The 21524-nt window shown below is 32.9% G+C and overlaps 1 protein-coding gene across 3 annotated transcripts in view; it reads right to left on the bottom strand.

The window, feature by feature from the left end:
* Nucleotides 1-4098: 4098 nt before the first annotated feature.
* LOC148616336 (G patch domain-containing protein 1-like) overlaps nucleotides 4099-21524 on the bottom strand; it is a 29336-nt gene continuing 11910 nt past the window's right edge. For all 3 annotated transcript variants that reach the window (XM_088583245.1, XM_088583246.1, XM_088583247.1), the window contains 16 exons: nucleotides 21111-21271; nucleotides 19824-19906; nucleotides 19081-19130; nucleotides 18591-18776; nucleotides 17783-17918; nucleotides 16848-17069; nucleotides 16236-16574; nucleotides 13333-13511; nucleotides 11043-11170; nucleotides 10567-10667; nucleotides 9518-9819; nucleotides 8974-9118; nucleotides 6876-7019; nucleotides 6399-6568; nucleotides 4949-5076; nucleotides 4099-4218 (listed from right to left, as the gene is read on the bottom strand). In XM_088583245.1, the coding sequence (XP_088439371.1) occupies nucleotides 4182-4218; nucleotides 4949-5076; nucleotides 6399-6568; nucleotides 6876-7019; nucleotides 8974-9118; nucleotides 9518-9819; nucleotides 10567-10667; nucleotides 11043-11170; nucleotides 13333-13511; nucleotides 16236-16574; nucleotides 16848-17069; nucleotides 17783-17918; nucleotides 18591-18776; nucleotides 19081-19130; nucleotides 19824-19906; nucleotides 21111-21271 (2511 nt within the window). In that variant the 3' untranslated portion in view covers nucleotides 4099-4181. The remainder of the gene's footprint in view (nucleotides 4219-4948; nucleotides 5077-6398; nucleotides 6569-6875; nucleotides 7020-8973; nucleotides 9119-9517; nucleotides 9820-10566; nucleotides 10668-11042; nucleotides 11171-13332; nucleotides 13512-16235; nucleotides 16575-16847; nucleotides 17070-17782; nucleotides 17919-18590; nucleotides 18777-19080; nucleotides 19131-19823; nucleotides 19907-21110; nucleotides 21272-21524) is intronic.

Here is a 21524-nt window from a genome sequence, read left to right as displayed (position 1 = left end):
ACAAGAAGTCACAATGACTTGATTTGCAAATCAACAAACTTAATATATGGATTAGAATGCAACTTATGTGGTTTAATATATGTCGGAGAAACGCAAGAACGATTAAATAAAAGAATGTGCAGTCATCGTTCGGGAATTAACACCACCAAATTCCCGACAATTTATCAACACTTTAATCAACAAGATCATTCAATCCTCTCCATGAAAGTTCGTATTTTAGAAAAAAATTTACCATCCTACGAACAGTCCCGTTCTAAGTGAAAACTATCGTAGTGAAAGAGAGGAGTACTGGATACGCAGACTAGGTACTGCAATACCTTACGGATGCAATGACAACATCAAAAGTATAGGAAACCTTTCAAGCCAATATAACAATAACATAAATGTGATGAATTTATTTGACAAAAATCCAAGACGGGAAAGGAGTCATGGCCATCGCCACTATACGTCACCTAAGTTACATGATGTCTCCATAGATGGTCTCCTTCCTTTCATACAAAAACCTCTTGGACTTCATCACATTAGAACCAAACTTTTCTATACCTCTCATTCTACTACACTCCCTTTACAAAACAAGTCTTGACACTCCTGTTTCTGACCCCACCTCATCATTATACAGACTTGTTGCCATCATTTTGGATATTGGTTTCCACAGACTCTTTAAATCAGTTTGTGTGAAAAGTCAAGATGAAGAAAAAGATCATTTCTTCCACTACCGTTTGTCAACAAAAGTATAGATGCAATTAATTTGGCTAACATCCTCCATCACAGAAACGTTACCAACAAAATCCCCCCATATTTCAAAGACAAATCCATACCAATTTATTTCATATTCCTATACTTCACCCATCGCATCCAAAATTTTCAATTATAAAAGGCTATTGCAGGACCTCGAGATTGAGGACTTCAAGGCTAAACTACCTGACTGTTCTTGCAAAACCTCTCCATTTAAATATAGTCCTTCTGGTCACGTCGTTACGGGAGATTTAACCATTATCGAAAACGAATCTCTGCGTAATATCCTTTCTAGAGGTCCCAAGTACCGTGAACCACGCTCCAAAAATTGGAATTATAACTTTAAAGTTCTTATGGATGCCGTCGAGGACTATGCAAGAAAATGGATAAAACGAGAACAAGAACACATTGATTCTCTGTCAGAGTGGTTAAAGGCCGTGAGGTCTTTAATTTTGAAACGAATGAAAGTTTTAAGTAGGTCAATGAGTGCCAAGGCTACATCAGTTTTCAAAGACCCCGATGTAGCAAAAACATTGTCTACTATACATGACAAATATGTTGTCATACCAGCAGACAAAGCCCAAAACAACATTGTTTTTGTCTGCAAAACGTTTTATATCCAATGTTTATTATCAGAGGTAGACGTAGAAAGTAATAGCAGTGATAAGACCTCCACTGCTACCACTCTCTCCAAAGAAGAGATTGTGGAAAACCATAAATCTGTGCTATCCTCTTTTGGTCTCTCTACCAAGGACGATGATTGTAATTTACCGTCTATGTACTGGATTCCTAAACTTCACAAGAATCCATACAAACAACGTTTCATAGCTGGATCTGCAAAATGTACCACCAAACCTCTTTCAAAACTTTTAACTTCTATACTCACAACTGTCAAAGAGGGTCTACAGTCCTACCACAACACTTGTTACTCCCGTAGTGGTACTAATTCAATGTGGATCCTGAAATATTCGAAAGATCTTTTGGAGACAATCAGTTCAAGACTATTACCTGAATATAATAGCATTAAAACCTATGATTTTTCAACACTGTACACTTCTATTCCCCATACGCAGTTAAAATCCCGACTTAAAAACATTATACATCGTTGTTTTTCCAAAAAAGATGGTACACCTAGATACAAATATATAGTTCTTGGTAGAGATTCCTCACACTTTGCAAGAAATAATTCCAAATCATCTTCCAAATATACAGAGGAAGATGTTTACAAAATGCTGGAATTTTTGATCGACAACATATTTGTCCAGTGTGGTGGACGTGTTTTTCAACAAACCGTCGGCATTCCAATGGGAACAAATTGTGCTCCTTTACTTGCTGACCTATTCCTTCACTCTTATGAGGCTGACTTTATAGCTGATCTGATCAGAAAGAAAGAATATCGTTTGGCTAGATCCAACAATCTCAGTTTCCGCTATATAGATGACATATCCTAATTTCGGGGATTTGATACATCGTATCTACCCAAAAGAACTTGAGATAAAGGATACTACAGACACTGTGAGGTCAGCCTCATATCTTGACCTACACTTAGAAATCGATGGTAAAGGAAAACTATTGACCAAACTTTACGACAAACGTGATGACTTTTCATTCAGAATTGTCAACTTTCCTTTCATCTGTGGCAACATCCCTTCGGCTCCTGCATATGGAGTATTCATATCACAACTCATACGTTATGCCAGAGCTTGCCGAAACTATGCAGAACTCTAACAAATAGGCTTCTGGAACAGGGTTATGTTGCTACAAGATTGAAGTCATCATTACAGAAGTTTTATGGTCGTTATCATGAACTCGTGGATCGTTATGGTGTATCCATCAGCACCATGAAAACTGATTTATTCAACGGGTCATTTTCCTTCCCTCGTTTGTCTACCCTGGACTTGACTTTTTTTATGAGCAACTCTGCGGGTGTTTCTAGAAAAGCAGAGGACGCTTACCCTACCGGTGCACCTGGTCCATGCTCCCAGTTTTCAGTGGAGTCCGAGTTGCTCATTTACTTTTGTTACTTTGTATGTATGATTTTAGTTACTTTATGTTCTTTGTTGTGTATGTCTGTTTTCCATGTCTGGTCTTAGTCCCTGGATTACATTCTTTTGATTACCGCTATAACCTTGGTTCCCTTGATTACTCTGTCACATGGGGGTAGTGACTTTAATCATTAAGGAATTCAGGGGCTTGTAACAAGTATTTTCAAGATGTCTGGACAGTAACTCAACTGAAAGTGAATGGATCTATTTGAAATTGTGCCACAAGTTGCCATTACCACAAAATTGAGACCTTTGGCTGTAATGAGGAGAGTTTCAGTTATGGATTTTAGAAATCTATTTTCAAAGAGACATAAATCACACAAAATTTGAGGAATCAATATGTCCTCGTAAAATGCACATAATGTATCCAGTTCAGTACTTTGAGAGGAGTTGCTATGAGAAGCTTCAGTAACAAACCTCAGTTCAAAGGGGCATAATTCCCCTAAGATTTGAGGAATTCAAATTTTCTGATAATATGCAACAACAATATACTGTCACATACCAAATTACTTGAAATTCTGTTCAGAAGTTAGGAGTTAGCATGACAAATAGAAGACTGAGAGACTGAAATGTCAGAAACTTCACCTCATGGGATTTAATTATATATTTGTAATGCATTCATTGTAAAGATTAGCAATACCCAACTAGAAGGGTTCAATGTTAGAAAATAGCTAAATTTGGGAGCTTGATTTATGATCAGACATTTTTTTTTAATCACTGGAACATTTTAGGTCTGGATTTTATTTGTGATGTCTAAAACCATATATACACAATTGTTTTATTTTGTATCTGTTGGCATTTTTTGATTTGCAACTGATAAAGGTTGTGCCTTCAATATATATTGCAGATTTGTGAAAATATTATGTTATGCATTCAATATTATGTCACTTAAAATAAAACCTTCCATTTGATACAGAAATTGATACATGTAGAAGGAAATTATGGGAACTAAGATTCCAACGGTAATGAAAAAGAACATAATCCAGGGATATGATTAGATAAAGAAAACAGACCCATACAACAAAGAATATAATCCAGGGATATGATTAGATAAAGAAAACAGACCCATACAACAAAGAACATAATCCAGGGATATGATTAGATAAAGAAAACAGACCCATACAACAAAGAACATAAAATAACCAAAGTAACATGCATGTAGGACCAAAAGTAAACAAACCTAGAATCCACTTAAAACTGGATGCATGAAACAATGGACAATGTGAAGAGTCATTTGGTATGAGATTACTGATTGATCTGAGGTAATTTAACATAAAGTGAATGAAATAAATCATAAATGATAGGCTAACAATAACAATTTTCTGTTAAATTTTTCTCTTTCATAAAAATTCAACCAAAAAATCCTAATAAATCATCAGTGTCTTTTATCACAGCTAGTTTTCATAGCAGGTATTTTCCCTTCGGTAAGGTTTTAAGTCTGTAAAAGAAAAAAAACAAGAATACTTTTAACACAATATATAATTTACTTAAATCTCAAAAGAGTAGGTTCAATAAAGATTTGCAATACTGAGCAAATCATAAGATCTTATAGAGCTAGTTTAACATGCAACTTTCTGCAATCAGGGGATTTAGGTCTTCATCTTGTTATATTACTTTTCAATTTGATAATGAGGAATTGTCATTGTTCTGTTACAATGTCTTGTTTTCTAGCCTTTAAATGTATTGTTGCTAACTGACAGCATAGAGGTACTCACACATGTAAACAATATTCATACACTTTTGAAGTAAATTGCATATATGGTTTTAAAGTACACATTCTCAGCATTATTTTGACTTCTTTTAATCAGAATACACACAAATAATACACTTACAATGCATAGGTTAAGGTTCAGTGTGTTTTTGGTACTACAAAGGGGGGTGCCCATTTGACCCGGATGTGGTTAATGAGACCTAAGTACTCAGATTTTTTATGAGATTACCCACAGAAGCAACTTCTTTCTCATACAAATTATTCTGACTCAAGCCAGCTTGTGGTAACAATATCTAGCATAAATTTAAAACAGCTACTAATAGTATCTGTTTTAATATCATTTGGCTCAGGGTTGAAACAAAGAACTTATAAATCCTAGATGAGGGGGCTTCCACAAGAACTTTAAGCCAATTATATTACTATGTATCCCAAACCATACTATAATACCATGACTTACTTCTGTAAGAGTTCTCTATCAGATGGTACATTATCTTCCTCACTACTACTATTCTCACTATCATCACTGTCTGAATATCTTTTCTTTTTCTTTTCTTTCTTCTTGTGTTTAGACTTCTTATGTTTTGACTAGAATAAAAAAAATGAATCTCCACATTCGAGGAGTTAACTACTTTGTGGCATATTTTCTCAAATTATCCTGTTTAACAGAATAATGTGAGAAAATATTTACAGTGTATATTTGTTAAGTACGTTTGTGTTTAGGATATTTTATGATCAACAGGATAATCCAATACTGAAACAAAGTATCACTGGAAAAGATAGAAATCTTTTCATAGTGACTCCTTAATACTACTAGTAATGGTTATGTCTGAAAGAATTTTTTTTCATTATTAAACCAAACAAGAAACAACAACTGTACAGGAGTTTCTAGATAATCAGAAGACTCCAGCTCACCAAATGCTATAGGTATATTTGAGGTGCAACCTGAGTTGCTGAATTAGTTTTCTGTTGATTTTTTATTTCATTTCTGTGTCTTTTATTGCTTCTGTCTCAGTTTCCTCTGCATCATCTATTGGACTATGAACAAGGAATTACACACATTGTTATGCTAGGTAAACCTCAAACATACAAGAAGTTTATATAGGACAGCAATAATAATGGCTTATGATTAAGGCCTAATTGAAGTCAAGCCACATACCAAATTTGAAATCAATTCATCCATTTGGAAACCAAGATAATTTAATTTAAGGTTGATAATACCTATTACATGAAGCATTCTTTTCTGTCATCTCACAGAATCATACAAAATTGTAGTATTTAAATGATGTAAAAAAATACATTCAAAATATTTTGAAAGAATTTTTGACATAAAAATTTGCACAGTCAAATTACCAACATGAACAGAAAAAAAAGCCCTTTTCAAGGGGAGAAAATTGGCAGGAAAAGGTCTATAGAAATGTAACAGGAATTTTATTATTTTTTTTTCCTAATATTACAAGAAAAAGAGTTCCATTACCCCAAATTTTCTTCTTGAAATATGAAAGAGTGCCAGTTTAGAGTTCTTTACATTAATTCATAAGAAAGTTCATCTACTAGTTTTTTAATAGCATGCCAAATAGTGAAAATTCCCTACAGAATCCATATACAATGTTGTAAAAAATTGCCTTTATAAAGGCTCACTTAACTCAAAATCAAGTTCAGCAACCTATGTTTTTTACATTAAAATTCTGAAATATGTTCATTCAAGGTCATCTTTGAGAAAAACAAAGAAAATCTATCTACTAGAAATATTAGGTATGATCTGCCTTAGGACAAAATCTGGATGAACAGACAAAATGACAGTTGGACAAGGTGGTTCCAGTATACCGCCCTGGTACATGTATAAATTTGGTACTTTGATGTTACCATGACAATAATTAATTTCACTGTTTAAATAATAAGATAACTACCTTCTTGTCTTTCTTGTGTTTATGTTTGGAATGTTTGTGTTTTCTGTGTTCATCTCTATGTTTGGTCCTTTCCATCATCAATGATGGATCAACAAAATCTCTGGAATCTCTCTGTCCTAAATATTCTGCACTGCTGATTAAGGAAGATGTAGGCTTTAAAGCCGAGTAAGCTGATAAATATAAAGATTAATTTTTTACCTCTCAATCAACAGACTGCAGTATACAGTCTTATTTTTTTTCAAATGACCTGGTCATATGAACAGTTGACATTGGAGTTACTGACACTGAGAGGTTGGAGTAAAAATGAAATGTTGTCATCTGATGTCTCCAAATAAACAATTCAGTCTACCAGGAGCCTCTTACCACACTTTATCCCAAGTTTCTTTTCTTTTTTTCATTTTTTTTCTTAAAGAAAATCATTTTTATTTATTCAAACAAAAAGTTTTAAAAGGAATTTCAAATCTTAACTCTACTTACCACTTGTAGATGGTGGTAAAGGCCCATAACTCTGACTATCTACAGACACAACTGGAGTCAACCTTTCCTCTATTGTTTCTATGACAACAGGAGCACCAGGAAGCACTTGTGTAGTATTTGTTTGGATACTGTCCATACCAGTTTCTACAAACCCAAGAGAAATCTTAATGTAAGACAAGAGGGGAAATTTTAACGATGCAAATACTAGCTTGCAATAGTTTATTGAAATAATTGAATTTGAGTTGTTGAATGCTGGATGCTTAAAATCATTTTAATGCAATTTAAAAAAAAAAACCGTTGACAGCAACAACAAAAAAACTAGCAGTCACTGAGATGGAATCCATCTATGTGGGTCCTGCTGTGGCAATTAAGCTATATATACAAAATGGATTTGGGAAAAGCTTACCAACTCAAAATTTTCAGTTTTTAATGTGGCATTCATATTCAATAGAAATATTTGCCACCTAAGAAAGCAGTATGGAAACAAATATATTTTTGCTTAAATAACCAAATGCCAAATATGAAAATCAATAAAAATGTTACAGCCTGGACATGAGTTTGTCACAAAAAAAACCAGGAATTTGACCTTGAGGTCAAAGTGTGAGGTCATATAGGCCACTATTCATGCTATGTGACAAATCATCTTTAGGTGATTTACCCACATGCCAAAATTCAAAAGCCACATCAAAGGACAGAAAAGTTCAGCAAGGAGACAAGTTTGTCACAAGAATAAACCGGAATTTAAACTTGAGGTCAAAGTTCAAGGTCATAAGCCAATATCCATGGTATGCAACACATCAACTTTAGGTGATCTACCAAAGTTCCAAATATCAGAAGTCCACATTATAAAACCAAAAAGCTAACCCTAAACATGAGTTTGTAATGGACGGACGGACAGAGTGTTAACTATAAGGCGGCGGTGAGGCCCTAATTATTTGTAGTTCTATGAACATGTCAATGCATCCCAAAATGAATTGTTTATCATCATAAATACTTAAAGTTATTAACATTACTATTGTTGAATCAAAATGATTTTCATATTGAAAAAGTATGACTTAATTGGAATCAAATACAGTCAAACCTCGTTAAATCAAAGTCAGAGGGATCCAGCAAAAATGTTTGAGTAATCCGACGTTCAGGTCATCTGAGGTCAAGTATAACCCGAAAATAGTTTTGTTAATGATTGTTTCTGCATTTACATCATTTGTTGTGCTTGTACATGTATATGAACTTCACATGACTGGGTATTTCATGATGTCTTGCATTTCGTATCATAAGATATTTTTGTGTGTTGTATATCATGTTTTAAATACTGAACAGCACCAAGTGTTTTAGGGAAATTTTCTTTTTATTTTTTCTACAATGAAAACGTCATATATTCATAACATGCTCCTTTGTATTCATGACTCATAATCAGGAGTATTGTCAAGCCATGTGCTCTACATCACAACGATAAATTTGCAGATTCACCAGCGAAATGAATGTAGTCATTGAAATACATTTACTATCGTCTGTTTAATGTTTAATTTAATGTTCAGATACCATTACAATTCATCTGTATTTTTTTTATTCTTTATTAAAATATTGGATATCACTATTAGTGTGTATTCCTAGATGTGATTAATAAAATTTGTTTTTTTCACTACTACACACACTATTGTGAATTAATTAAACACACAAATCAAGCCATAATTTCAAAAACCATGCTAATAGTTGTAAAAACACACTTAAATCATGGTTTGTAATAAAGCATTCAGATCTCAGACTAGTTAGCTGACCTAGAGACATCAGGGTTAATTTCAAAGTCCTATCGAGGGGACTGATTGAAAACCTCGAGTTATCTGAGATTTCGATTCATCTGAGTTCGAGTCATCTGGGGTAAAATTGTATTGGAGTAAGGAAAGTTTCGCTAGGACTTTGAAATTAGTTTGAGTTATTCAAGACTTCGACTCTTCAGATTTCGACATCAAGGTTCGACTGTAATTAAAAATCACATTCAAATAATTTTTCAATTACAATTTTAAAGTTAAGCTTGGTTTAATCTTTAATTACATTGAATAATAATAAGCACTCAATTCTGAATACTTAGTACATGTACCTGCTGGTACTGACTTTCCTGCTGTTTTTTCAGAAACCTCTGTAATTGAAGATGCTTCATCGTTATCATCTGAGTCTGAATCTTCAGAATCTGTGTTACCAAATATAGCAGCAAACAAATCCACCGGAGGTTTCTCATCAGATTTCTGAAATTCAGAGTATAGTCATTTTACACAGTAACAATACAACCCATCTACATATTGTCATCCTGTTGTTTTATCATCTGAAGGTCTTAATTTTCATTGATAACATCAACTAGAATTAACCAACATTTTTGGCAAAGCTTAGCACACAAAAAATTAGGAAAATTGCAGTTATGTAAAACATACATTAGGATTTTACAGGACTTTCAGACCAGTTATCCAAGTTTTTGAATTCAATGTTGCCAGCTTTGAATAGTTCAACCTAAAATAAAAAAATAGTTTTGTGCATACTTATTGCTCAACTTAAAGACAGGCGGATGGCGATGAACTTACTTAAGACATTTTGGGGAGTTTCAATGCATGTGAAGTTAAGTAAAGTTTCTGTGCCTAAATTTTCAATACCTGTGTTCCACCTTGATCTTCTGATTGTTTGTTGCCAGGCACATCAGTGACTATTTTTGGAAGGTCTTTCTGTGGTTTGCTAGATGGCTTATCTTCCATTAGGTGACTAAATATAGACTTTGGTTTTGTTGATTCTGTTGCCTTTGAAAGAATTTCAGTTTTGGGTTTTTGTTTATCACTAGATGCTTTCCCAAGATGGCCAAATATGGAAACAGGTTTATTTGTTTCATGTGACTTAGAGGATTCTTTACTGGCAGATGAGCTTGACTGCTGTGATGATAAATCTGGATCCCCGCTATAATCTGAAATAATTTGAAATAAGATCATGTAAACAAACCTTGATTCAAATGGTCACCTTACATATTTTATATTGTTTGTATTCTTTGACATATAGGGATGTATTTTCCATTGTGAAGAACTAGTGTTGATAATACAGCTAAATCTGTCTAAACCAAACCTCCTCTGGACTGAGAGATTTGTCCATTTAAGGCAGACATTCGGCTCACACAGATTCCTAACTGATATGATGGGACTTCATATGACTGTTTTCCACAAGTTATCAATTTATCCAGGGTTCAGTTCAGAAAGGTTTCCATTTTAGATAAATTATATTTCATCTTCTGCAACAGCAATACGGAAAATTTATGAAAAGGTTAAATGTTGAACCAAGTCTTTACCTACACCATCATACTGTGAAAAGTACTTTAATTTGTGGATCAGGGAAGAGACACAACTTTGTGGATTCCTGAATTCGTGGTTTTGAAGTTTTCAGTATACACATCAGTGAGAATCTACTATTCATTGGGAACCAAATTTCAAAAGTTTGCCCTACCCACAAAAACTATGAAAATTGGTAGCACACGAATAATGGTACTTTCAAAGTAATACATGAATTATTAATTAAGCCAATCAATTTTTTTTTAATTTTCAATTAGTACAAAAGACAAGATGCATTTAAGGTGCAATATTAGTTTATAATCACCTATATGTGCCTCTTTACTTTACCACCTTTTGATATTTAACTGGGAGAATGAATAATCTCACCTTACCTTGCTTCTCCTCAGTTGAGGTATCTGTACCAGGAAATGTTAAGAAGTTGAATACAGAATATTTATCCCTCTTTACTGTTGGAAGACCAACAATACTGGACCTAAAACATATGATAATATTCTGTTAGCTGTTCAGTTTCCCACTGCTATGAAAAAAAACCTGAGACCTTGTCAGTCATTACATAAACACATTAAGTTATGTTTTGAGGGCAACCAAAGGCATGTGGCTTTGTAAAGTTTGATCCTATGTCCTTGACCTTTGACTTTGACCTTGAAAACGTTCTGGTTTTTAACCTTCGCTCAGGACCATGTATTTTTTTTCCTTGAACCCAAGTCTGGTCAAAATTCTTGAAATATGTTGATACATAGTATTCATAAGGATGTTACTACAGAACAGATGGAAATATTATTGGATCCTCTTCAAAACTAAATTGGCAAGAAAATGAAAAGAACTTCATATACATCATCACACCTACCCAGGGTAAGGATCAGGAACATTAAACCTGCGACACACGAGTCTATCTGGGTGCCACTCAACCACGTCTCTGGTCAGCTGACCATACATCTTCATCTCTGCTGCCTTTGTTCTATTGTCTTTGTCACCCTGAATGTAATATAGACAAGACTCATACTGAATAATGCTGTTCATTAGTTTCTTTATAAAAATTACTAAAAGAGTGATAATGTAAATGTTTAAATTACAACTTAGATGTATGAATGATAAAATTCATTCATTAAACAATCTGTAAACTTCTAATTTAATGACTGCTTCTTATTTTCAACTATGTCATTGCAAATCAGTAGTGAAAGAGATTTAGATCGTATTAATAGTTATTAAACTTAAATTGAGCAATGTCTACAGAAGATAGCTTTGGAGAACAAATGACCACAGAAGATAGCTTTGGAGAACAAATGTCCATAGAAGATAGCTTTGGAGAAATGTCCACAGAAGATAGCTTTGGAGAACAAATGTCCACAGAAGATAGCTTTGGAGAACAAATTGGGGAAATTAAAAGAATCAATGAAAGTAAGTCATAACCTGAATGATTCAACATAAAATAAACAGCTGCGCTAAGAGCGCAAGATACGCTCGTCCATAAGAATAGCAGATGGTATAAATTTTAGAAAACAATAACCTGATTTCTGATTACCAAAAATTTAGTCTGTATATATAGTGAGCAAAGTTTTTTCTTCAGTTATTCTAAAAGTATAAATGATCTTACAACTGTTTGACATGATGAAAGTATACAATAGCATTTAAAAGGGATTCTTTGTTTTTGAAGTAGATAAAACTATAATAAACTACAGAATTGAACACTGGACAAATAATTCATTATGTAATAATATTATTATGAGGTAAGACCTACAGTTAATAGTACAATTCCTTCGACTTCTACTGTAAGGAAGTCCATGTTGCCTTGTGGTCAGAATAATACGTTTCTAGGATACCACTTTGATAATTGTCAGTATTCATAAAAATCAAATCTATTGTAGAATTGAAGTCGTTTGTTGGTCCCAATATAATAAAGCTTTTCAAAACTTAAGTAAGCAGCAATCTTATGTCGTGGTAATTACATCAGATTTGACAACAATATAGATTTTTAAGTGAATAAAGTTCCGTAACTCTGGAACGACAAATAAATAATTCTTCAAAATCGAAAGGGAGTGTTCTTCTGTGAATATTAATATTGTGCTAAAATTTCATTTGAATCCGTAAAAGCGAATTTGAGTGATGGACGGAGGGACCAATGGACGGACGGACGATGGTATACCATTATACAACCATAATCTAGCATGTCTATAAAACTATATGCAAAATTTCAAGAATAGTATCAGTACAGCTGAGTTATTACATCAGATTTGACAATAATATAAATATTTAAGTGAATAAAGTTCTGTAACTCTGGAATGACAAATAAAAAATTCTTCGAAATCGAAAGGGAGCTTCTTTCTTCCGTTAATATTAATATTGTGCTAAAATTTCATTTGAATCCGTAAAAGCAAATTTGAGTTATTGTGCAACATGTGGATGGACGGACGGAAGGATAGAGGGATATTTATACAACCATAATATAGCATGTCTATAAAAATATGCAAAATTTCAAGAATAGTATCAGTATAGCTGAGTTATTACATCAGATTTGACAATAATATAAATTTTGAAGTGAGTAAAGTTCAGTAACTCTGGAACGACAAATAAAAAATTCTACAAATTCGAAAGGGAGCTTTCTTCCCTTAATATTAATATTGTGCCAAAATTTCATTTGAATCTGTAAAAGCGAATTTGAGTTATCGTGCAACATGTGGATGGACGGACGGACAACGGTATACCATAATACGTCCCGTCTACATAGACCGGCGTATAAAAACTTGACAAATGTAAGCATGACTTGGTAAAGAAATTTGCCTGGTACAGTGTTCTAGGATTTTTCAGAAATTGAGGTTTCCTTGGGAAAAATCCATATAGAATCAACTTTCCCACAGTCAATGACTGCTTTCCTAAAAAAACAAATCCTTACAGCATATGAAGTTTTCAACTTGCCACGGGGAAGTGTAACTAAGTACCTAACTTTCCCTGACCCAAATTTCACATGCCCCGGGTAACAGGAAATAGGAATCCTAGAACACTGCTGGTATGGCTTTGTTAAACATGTACAACCACAAAATCTATACAATATACATATACAAATTACCATTATCAAAAAAGAAAAATTCATTGCAATAGGCATGCAAGTCATATGATACTTTTTGAGACTGTTTACCTACCCCTTGTTCAGCTGGGACATCAACCTTATCATCAGCATCATCAAACTTAGCCCTGGTAAATCTAGACGCTATCATTCCAGATAGAGGTTTGTACATCTTAGCAGCCTTTATGAACTCCTCCTTCTCTCGTTCTCTCTCCCACTCTGTCATATGACCCTCCGTTACTTCCTCATAGGGATCTTTAGTTTAAAAAAAGAAATAAGTTTATAGTAAAAGGAAACATGAAACTGCATTTTAATTTTTTCTTTTAAATCTGATTTCTAACAAGCCTTCTGATTAGTTGAATCTCTTAGGTAAGCATAGTTTGTAGAACCTGATTGAGTACTGTGCATTCATTCACCTTGACTGGTCTGAAAATATTGAAATAATCCCCAACTACCAGTAAACAGGAATTCTGATTGTAATATTATTAGATTATTTAATATTTTTTCAACTCACGGGAGTTTCTCATGCTCATCTTATCAAGCGGCTTTGCCCCGATACGAGATGTGCATGAGAAATTCCCGCGAATTGAGAAAATATTTAATAATCTGTTTATCGCTGTTTTGCTGAATTGTAAGGTTTTAGTTTTCTTTTATTTTCAGTTTTCTTGACCAAAATATGTAAGTTTTATCAAAATTTCCTTTTGGGACTATTTTTCAGCGACGTGCTACGTGACGTCACATATGTTGTGCAGCTGTGATACACATTTAAAAAAAAAAAATCAGTTCATTATGACAATCGTGTTTAATATTTGTTAAATAATTTTGGGATTTATTCATTCTAATCGGGTAATTCACTTTATTTAATCATTTTCCATTGTAGACTAGTTACTTGGGTCGTCAAATATTCCTATGCTGGTGCTTGTATGTCATGCGAGGACAAAGAAACTAGCGATAATTTTCATTCTCACTTGACCGGCGTAAGATTGAAAATTATCGAATAGCAAGATCAAAGGGATTTTAAACAAAATAGCGATAAATGACGATACAAAGTCCCTTACCAAAAAAAAAATTCTGTTGAAGAGAACAGGAAGCATACATAATTTGTTACTAAAAAAGTGTGGAAAACTAAGTCAGCATTAATTTTCTAAGGTAAAGGACCATAACAAGTAACAAAATTCAAACATGATCTTTAACTTGTCAAGTTAAAGCAATGCATCAAATATCAAAAGTTTATCTTTAAGTGTGTGGAAAACTGATTTGCCAAAGCTGACTGACAGACAGAGTGCAAACATTATGTCCAGCGAAAGTCTAATAAGATTTTGATTATGGCTTAAATTATAAAATGAATTAATTAGCTGAAGTTGGTAGCAACTACACTTGGAGAATAAACAAGAGGCTCTCAAAGAGCCTGAATCACTCACCTAGCAAACCATGCCTTATCAACTAAGTAAGTAAAGGTACCATGCTTTGTTACCATGTTTGACAAAAAAAAGGTGAAAAGATGAATACTGTAAGTTCAACTGAGTACTTAAGGCACTGTAAAAATGTTGGAAATGCCTTCAAAAAGTTTTTAGAATCTCTGGAAAAAATTTCTGCAGGGGTCACCCTTTTCCCCCAATACTCAATCTGGTCTAACGGGGCATTAGCCCAGAACACATTAGCTAAAAAAAGAACATAAAATGAAGTTACATCATGGCTATACAAAATTTTCATCATCACCATTCAACTCAGGAGACCATGTTTACTACAGAAAACTAAATATTGTTGAAATCAAAGCAAGCATATAAGCAGGAAAATGGCCACCCAGACAAACATACATCATCATCAATTAACCTAAAGAAACCAAATATCGTAGGAATCAGAGCTACTGGCGAAAATGGTCCCAAATAGCAGCCATGTTGAAAATGACTGCCTAAAAATAACATTTCAAATCTGTCAGTCAACTCAGAATATCATGTTTATCTTATGGGTAGCTTTCATCTTCATTATTCTTCTATTGTTAAGGAAAAAATATTTAAAAAAAGCATTTTGACCCGTATGTTCTATTTTTAGTAATGACGGGCATGTTTTTCGACCCATGAAAAATTTTAAACAATAAGTTGGTGCAAGATACCCTAAAAATAATTATGCCAACTTTCATTAAATTTTGTTGCATGGTTTCAGAGAAGAAGATTTTCAAAATCTGTTTCAGGGGCCATAACTTCTACATTGAGTGACAAATCATTTTGAAAATTTCTGTATAGGTCTATCTTCTGATGGCAAGCAATACAACCATCATCATTTTGCTAAATTTAAGTTTTTGAATTATTTGCAAAAGTGTGTCTTGAACCCTCCGTTTTATTTTTACTAACAGTGGCCATGTTTTTGGACATTTCAAAAATTTTAAATAAACAGTTTGTGCAGAATACCCTTAAGAACAATCTTCTGAACAGTAGTTTAAGAGAAGAAGATATTAGAAATAATAACATCAAAACCAAAAATGTCAAAAAAGGGCAATAACTCCAACATGGGTCAACAGATTTTTACAAAAAATTGACCACAGATTGATCTCATCATGCTGAACACTGAATTCAGTTAAACAAAACGGTTTTGGAGATACATGTGTAAATCTGCAGTTCGACCCCTTTGTTCTGTTTTTAGTATTGACAGCCAGGTTTTTGGAAAGATCAAAAATCAAAGCATAGACTTTGAGCAGGATACACTAAGGAATAGTCATGCTAAGTTGCATCTAAATCCACTCAGTAGTTTCAGAGAAGAGGATGTTTGAAAAATTGTTAATGACAATGACGAAAGAAGATGACAACAAACGTTAAATGATGGCAATATGTCACATAGCCCATGACCAGGTGATCCAAAAAAACAAGAACTCTGTTTCATAAACTACTTATTTTGCTCAAGTGAAAATTTGTAAAATGGTTACTTAGAAAAGTATATCCTAGCTATTGCTTAATAGCCACTACCAATAATGTAAAAGCTAACCTTTTTTACCCAGTTTTACAAGTGATAAATATTTCTCATATCTGGCTTGTTTTCTCTCATCTTTAATAAATGGTTTAAATGTCAAACTTCCTCCTTGAAAGAGTGAGTTTGTATTTGTTGTTGGCTCAGATCCTATAGGTACAGTAACTTTTTTTCCATCACCAGTCTGAACAGGGACCAGTTGAAGATCTAGTTCCCTGCCTGACTGGTTACTTGGTCCAACAGTTTCTGAGGGTCGTTTCAGAAAGGTAGATGGTTGTACCACAGATCTGTCAGTTCCTCTCCTAGCATGTTCCATGTTCTGTTTGTCTTTTGTAGATACAAGATCAAACACTGATCCTGGATTAAATCAAGGTGTAATTTTAAAGATATTTAAAATGTTCTTATTTGTCGGTTGTGAGTATTTTACCTTTAGAATAGCTCTGCTCAATACATAGACAATTGAACTGAATATCAATTTTTAAGTTGTTACTTAGTTTTTAATCTAATTGTTTTGTAACATGCTGATAAGAAAATTCCAAATTATTTTATTGATTTCATTTGTGTGGAAAAACATAAGTAAACTCAAATGCTCCTAAAGTGTTGAAGCTAAAGAGAGATATAGATATTTACCAACTTCTCCAAGGGCTATACTTCTTGTAATTGCAGTTTGCTGAGATTGTTTGGGGTCAGTATCTGTGTCATCATCCTTTGGCTTCTGGAAAACATGAACTGGTCTAAAATGCCTAGGTAAAGCTGGTGCAGGAAACACTTTCTTTTGATGTAGTGGTCTGTCAGAGAGTTTAAATCCTTCAAGAACTTTTCCCACATATCCAATTGCCAATTGTCTTGATTCTGAAATATTAGATTTGTAACTTTTTAAAAAGAATTTCATAATTTTTCCATCATCTTCTTTTAACCATTGGCAGCCTTTTTCAAAATCTCTCCACTAATCATCATTGTAACAATTTTGATTCTCTTCATGCTGCATGAAATTTTCATTTTAATTTTTTCTTCATTGCTCACTAATAAACAATTAAGCATTCAAATCATTTGCAAATGCAACAGGCAATTTATAAAAAGGTCAAAATAACACAACTTCTAAAAGGTAAATAACATACAAAAATAGAGCATTTAATGGGATATTAAACATTACCCAGCCATGATGTATCTAATATCCATGGATACATGATAAATTAGACAAAAGAACAACTGCAAATTACATTTTAATACAAAAAATAGAACTAACTTTCACAATTCTTTTATATTCCAAGAAAGACAACACCAATTCAGTAATATAATATTGGGGGTAAAAAAATTCAAAATGGCTGTAATATTTGCGTAAATAATCCGATCAAACTAAAATATAAAATTGACCTGCACTTTTCAATATAAAATAACTGTATAAAGTTTAAAGATCCTTCATTGTATTCTAATGCCATCATCCAAAATCTGTTGGGGGATGGACAGACTGCTGGAACACTTGACTATGATATTTTCAGAAGATATGATCATATCATAAGTCTCTGTTTTGTGTGGTATAAGAATTCCTACAACCGGACACTCACCATGTTTATGTTTAGGTGCAGTCCAGCCATGGAGATTGGAAGTATCTTCTATCTCCATCGTCATGTCATAGTTAGACATATGGTCAGTGGAATAAATGTCATCATCGGCCTCTTCTAAAGCACCAACACCAAACGCCTGTAATAGTAACAATTTTGTTGTGTAAATTGCGCTAATAATCATTTAATAAGGAGGGTATGGCAAAAAAGGACTTTGTTACTTTTTAGTTTTTAGTTGTCTCATCTTACTCTAACCATGTTTTATAAGAAGAAGTATTATAAAACCTTAGTCTGAAACATATCATTAGGACATTTGAACATGATTTGAAGATAATATCATTTATAATTCAATGCTTGAAGATGTATTTCATGATTTGATAAACCTTTTTTCAATAACATTTCACTTTGGTTTGTGTGTTTACATTACATAATGTATTTTCTTATACAAAAATCATTTATTTTGTGGCCAATTCTTATAAAATGATGTATAATATGCATCCCCATGCACTGGAAATAATTTCTATGTATTAATATGCACATTATACACACCAAAATACAGTATTGAAGGGGAAGATAAAAAATGCTCTTGTGTCTGCCTCATTGAAACTTGGTATAATTCAATGATTATTTTTGATAAACAAGACTACTTCAATGTTATGTGCAACCTGCATATATCTAAGAGGTAATACTATTCAAAGAATTCATAAAAAGATATGTAAGTTTGGAATTTATTTTAAGGAATTTTAGTTGAAAAAAAGCATGACTGGTTTGTAATCACAATAAATACAACAAATGCAGAAGAAGTACAAACCTGTCCTCTGATACCCTTTCTCCCTGTTTTTGTAACCTTAGGGGGTTCAAACAGATTAATATGGCTGCCAGGCAAGGCTGACTTAGGGTTAAGTCCACTGTAACCAAGACCATGAACATTGTCCTTCGCAACAAACGATATAGGGTTCTCATCTTTTGGTGAAAAATACATTTCTTCATCAGAATCCTTAACAAAATAGTTACAATGGTTAAATGAGAATATACCTTCAAGTTAATGAAAAAAACTATGTGACTTTTATAGAAAGACATTTCATATTTCTTTTAATTTGCTTTGATCAAAAGTTTATGATCTTCTTTCTTTTAACATTTTAGGTTCTCATTAAAAAAATATAGGCAAATAATAGTACTTTACATGCTTTATCAGTTAAGAAATTAAAAGAGAAACACACAATTATTTAGAGAAATGTGTTTCTCAAAAGTTTCTTTACAATTTGTATGCTCAGTCTTTATTAAAATTCAAAAATACTCACATCATCTTTCTGTGGTGGCAAAGAGCATCCATAGGTCTTTTGCTTAGATTCTAATAAAAAAAGAAACATTTACATCAAAAATAGAATATTATAGAAAGTTTTAACTAAAATTAGTCTGAAAATTATTACTGAACATTTTAATAGAAACAAAATTTTGGATTTAAAACTGAACTTAACCTGTATAGTATTCAAAGACTGTACAAAATTTCAAACAAATTCATAGATCTAATCTTAAGCTATCATCTGGAAACCACTGGAGGATGGACAGATGTGCAACTTTTCAGAGAGTATCACTTCAGTAGTCTTTGTAAGAATCATGTAAATTCTGTAGTATGTGATACATCCCAAAAACGGCTACACATTTTTATATTTGTTATTAAGTTGCTTTATAGGTCTAAACTATGAACTGTATAATTATTAATTCCAATCTGTCTGCTCTTAGAAGATAATCCATATTGAAAAACAGTTTCAATTATATTTAAGTGACATTTCCAGAGTTATCTCCCTTAATTTAAATTCTACAATACATTCTATATAATATTTATCTCCTAAGAACAAGGGTTATGTAGGCTTTCCATCCATGAATCACATTTTGCATGATTCTTATCTGGAGTGCTACTTAATACTTTGCAACTTCATGTCGGGTTGGTTTAAATAGTATGTCTTTCTTTGAGATGCAATATTTATCCCAATACTGTGCCTCATACAGTATCTTCACATCCATATTCATCAGTGTTACATACCTTGAACTGTATTTTTCCTGGAACCAATACCATGGCCTTGTTTCCATCCTAATTTCTTCAAAAGCTTTATCCCTATTGTCAATCTGCAAGGAAATTGTATTTAAGTTTTTACCCTGTGTCATATAGTTCTCACAAGGAATGTCATAAAAATAAACCTTGAAGAGCATATTTATTTTCCTAGCCTACTACAGTACTAAGCACTGCAAACACTAGAAAGCAGTCATGAAGACAAATGGTTCATTATCTTGGTGTTTAAATTTTTTACAAATGACAGATGAACAATTACATGAACCATTTAACAACAATCATATGATCTTCAGTTCAGATATATAATATAGTCAGCCACCGAAGTATTAAGATTTACTGTTACAATAGAAACTACTCACGGACATTACAATATATCTTGCTACATTTCACAGGCCAATATCTTGGCTACAAAGGCTTACAACTTGATTTGAAGACAGTGCACATACCAAGATTGGTATTAATTTACACGTAAAACTTATGGCAACAACAGTACTGCATGTTATAAGGATATTCCCCTCATAATAGAAGTGAGTATTTGATGTAAAATATATCCTAATAATGAAAATAAAAAAAACCTATCAACATACTATCAAGTACCATTGGGTCCATTATGGATTAAGTAGTGGCTTTATGCAGGTTTTTTTTTTAATTATTTCACAGTTATATTAAGTATTCGTCTCTGAGGAGTTCATTGATAGCATAAATGATATTTTCAATATAGGAAATAAATGCCAACATGAAACTACAAAATATAGTGACACCGGGGTAGTGACCAAATTACCCACAACTGGTTTACACTCATTTTTGATGTACAAAAATAAATGTTAAATAACCTTTTTATGTCATTTTGATACAAAGTTAACCTGAAGTAAAGGAATTTTCCCAAAAGAAACTTTTACCATTATTTGAAGTTTATAGACCATAAAGTCGCCCTTGAGTGGTCAAGTGTGTCACATTTACTCCACATTCATGATTAGTGTAATTGGTGAATTAGGTGATTATTTACACAAAATTTTGACACCTGTTGAGAGTTGTAATTAGCTTGGGGTAATAAAATTGTCACTTACGCCACTTAAACCAATGTTGGGCTTACTGCACTTAATGTTTTTTGTACTTTTAAAGATTTCAGGTGACGAAATGAGACTAGATTATTTTCATTATTCTCAGAAGTTTTTCGTCAATGACAAAAATGAAGAGCTTCTAGAAAAATCCCTGCTTTATGGAAGTAATAATATCATTTAATAAAATAAATTAACTTACTTTTCTGGTAAAATCAAATCTGTGAGAGCTGATGTCCCTTCGAACACAGTGCCAGTCATTAAAGCTTGGCCTTCATCATATCTCCTCTTTCTCCTCTCTTCAGTGGAGAATTTCTCTGATGTTACTAACTTTCTAGGGGCTATACCATGTTCACTGAAATCCTGTAGTAGTTTGTAAGATATTTTCAGAAACATTTAACAAAAAGCTACATGTTAATCATTAATAGCTTTTATCTCCATTTTTTTAAATATAAAATTGTCAAAAATAAAGAAGAGCAGATTTTTAAAAGTATAAACAGAAATAACCTATAGTACTGTATTTAATACTACAGCCAGTTAGTATAATATGTACAGCATTCAGCTGTCAATAGAAAAGAACCAAAAATGTTTACAAAAATGTTCAAGAATTAGAACA

The sequence above is a fragment of the Perna viridis genome, chromosome 5 (genome assembly GCF_037379345.1).
Source record: "Perna viridis isolate PV_CMFRI_1.1 ecotype Kerala chromosome 5, ASM3737934v1, whole genome shotgun sequence".
Taxonomy (NCBI): domain Eukaryota; kingdom Metazoa; phylum Mollusca; class Bivalvia; order Mytilida; family Mytilidae; genus Perna; species Perna viridis.
Note: the sequence above shows the minus strand (reverse complement) of the source record. Positions and strands in the feature narration are given on the sequence as shown.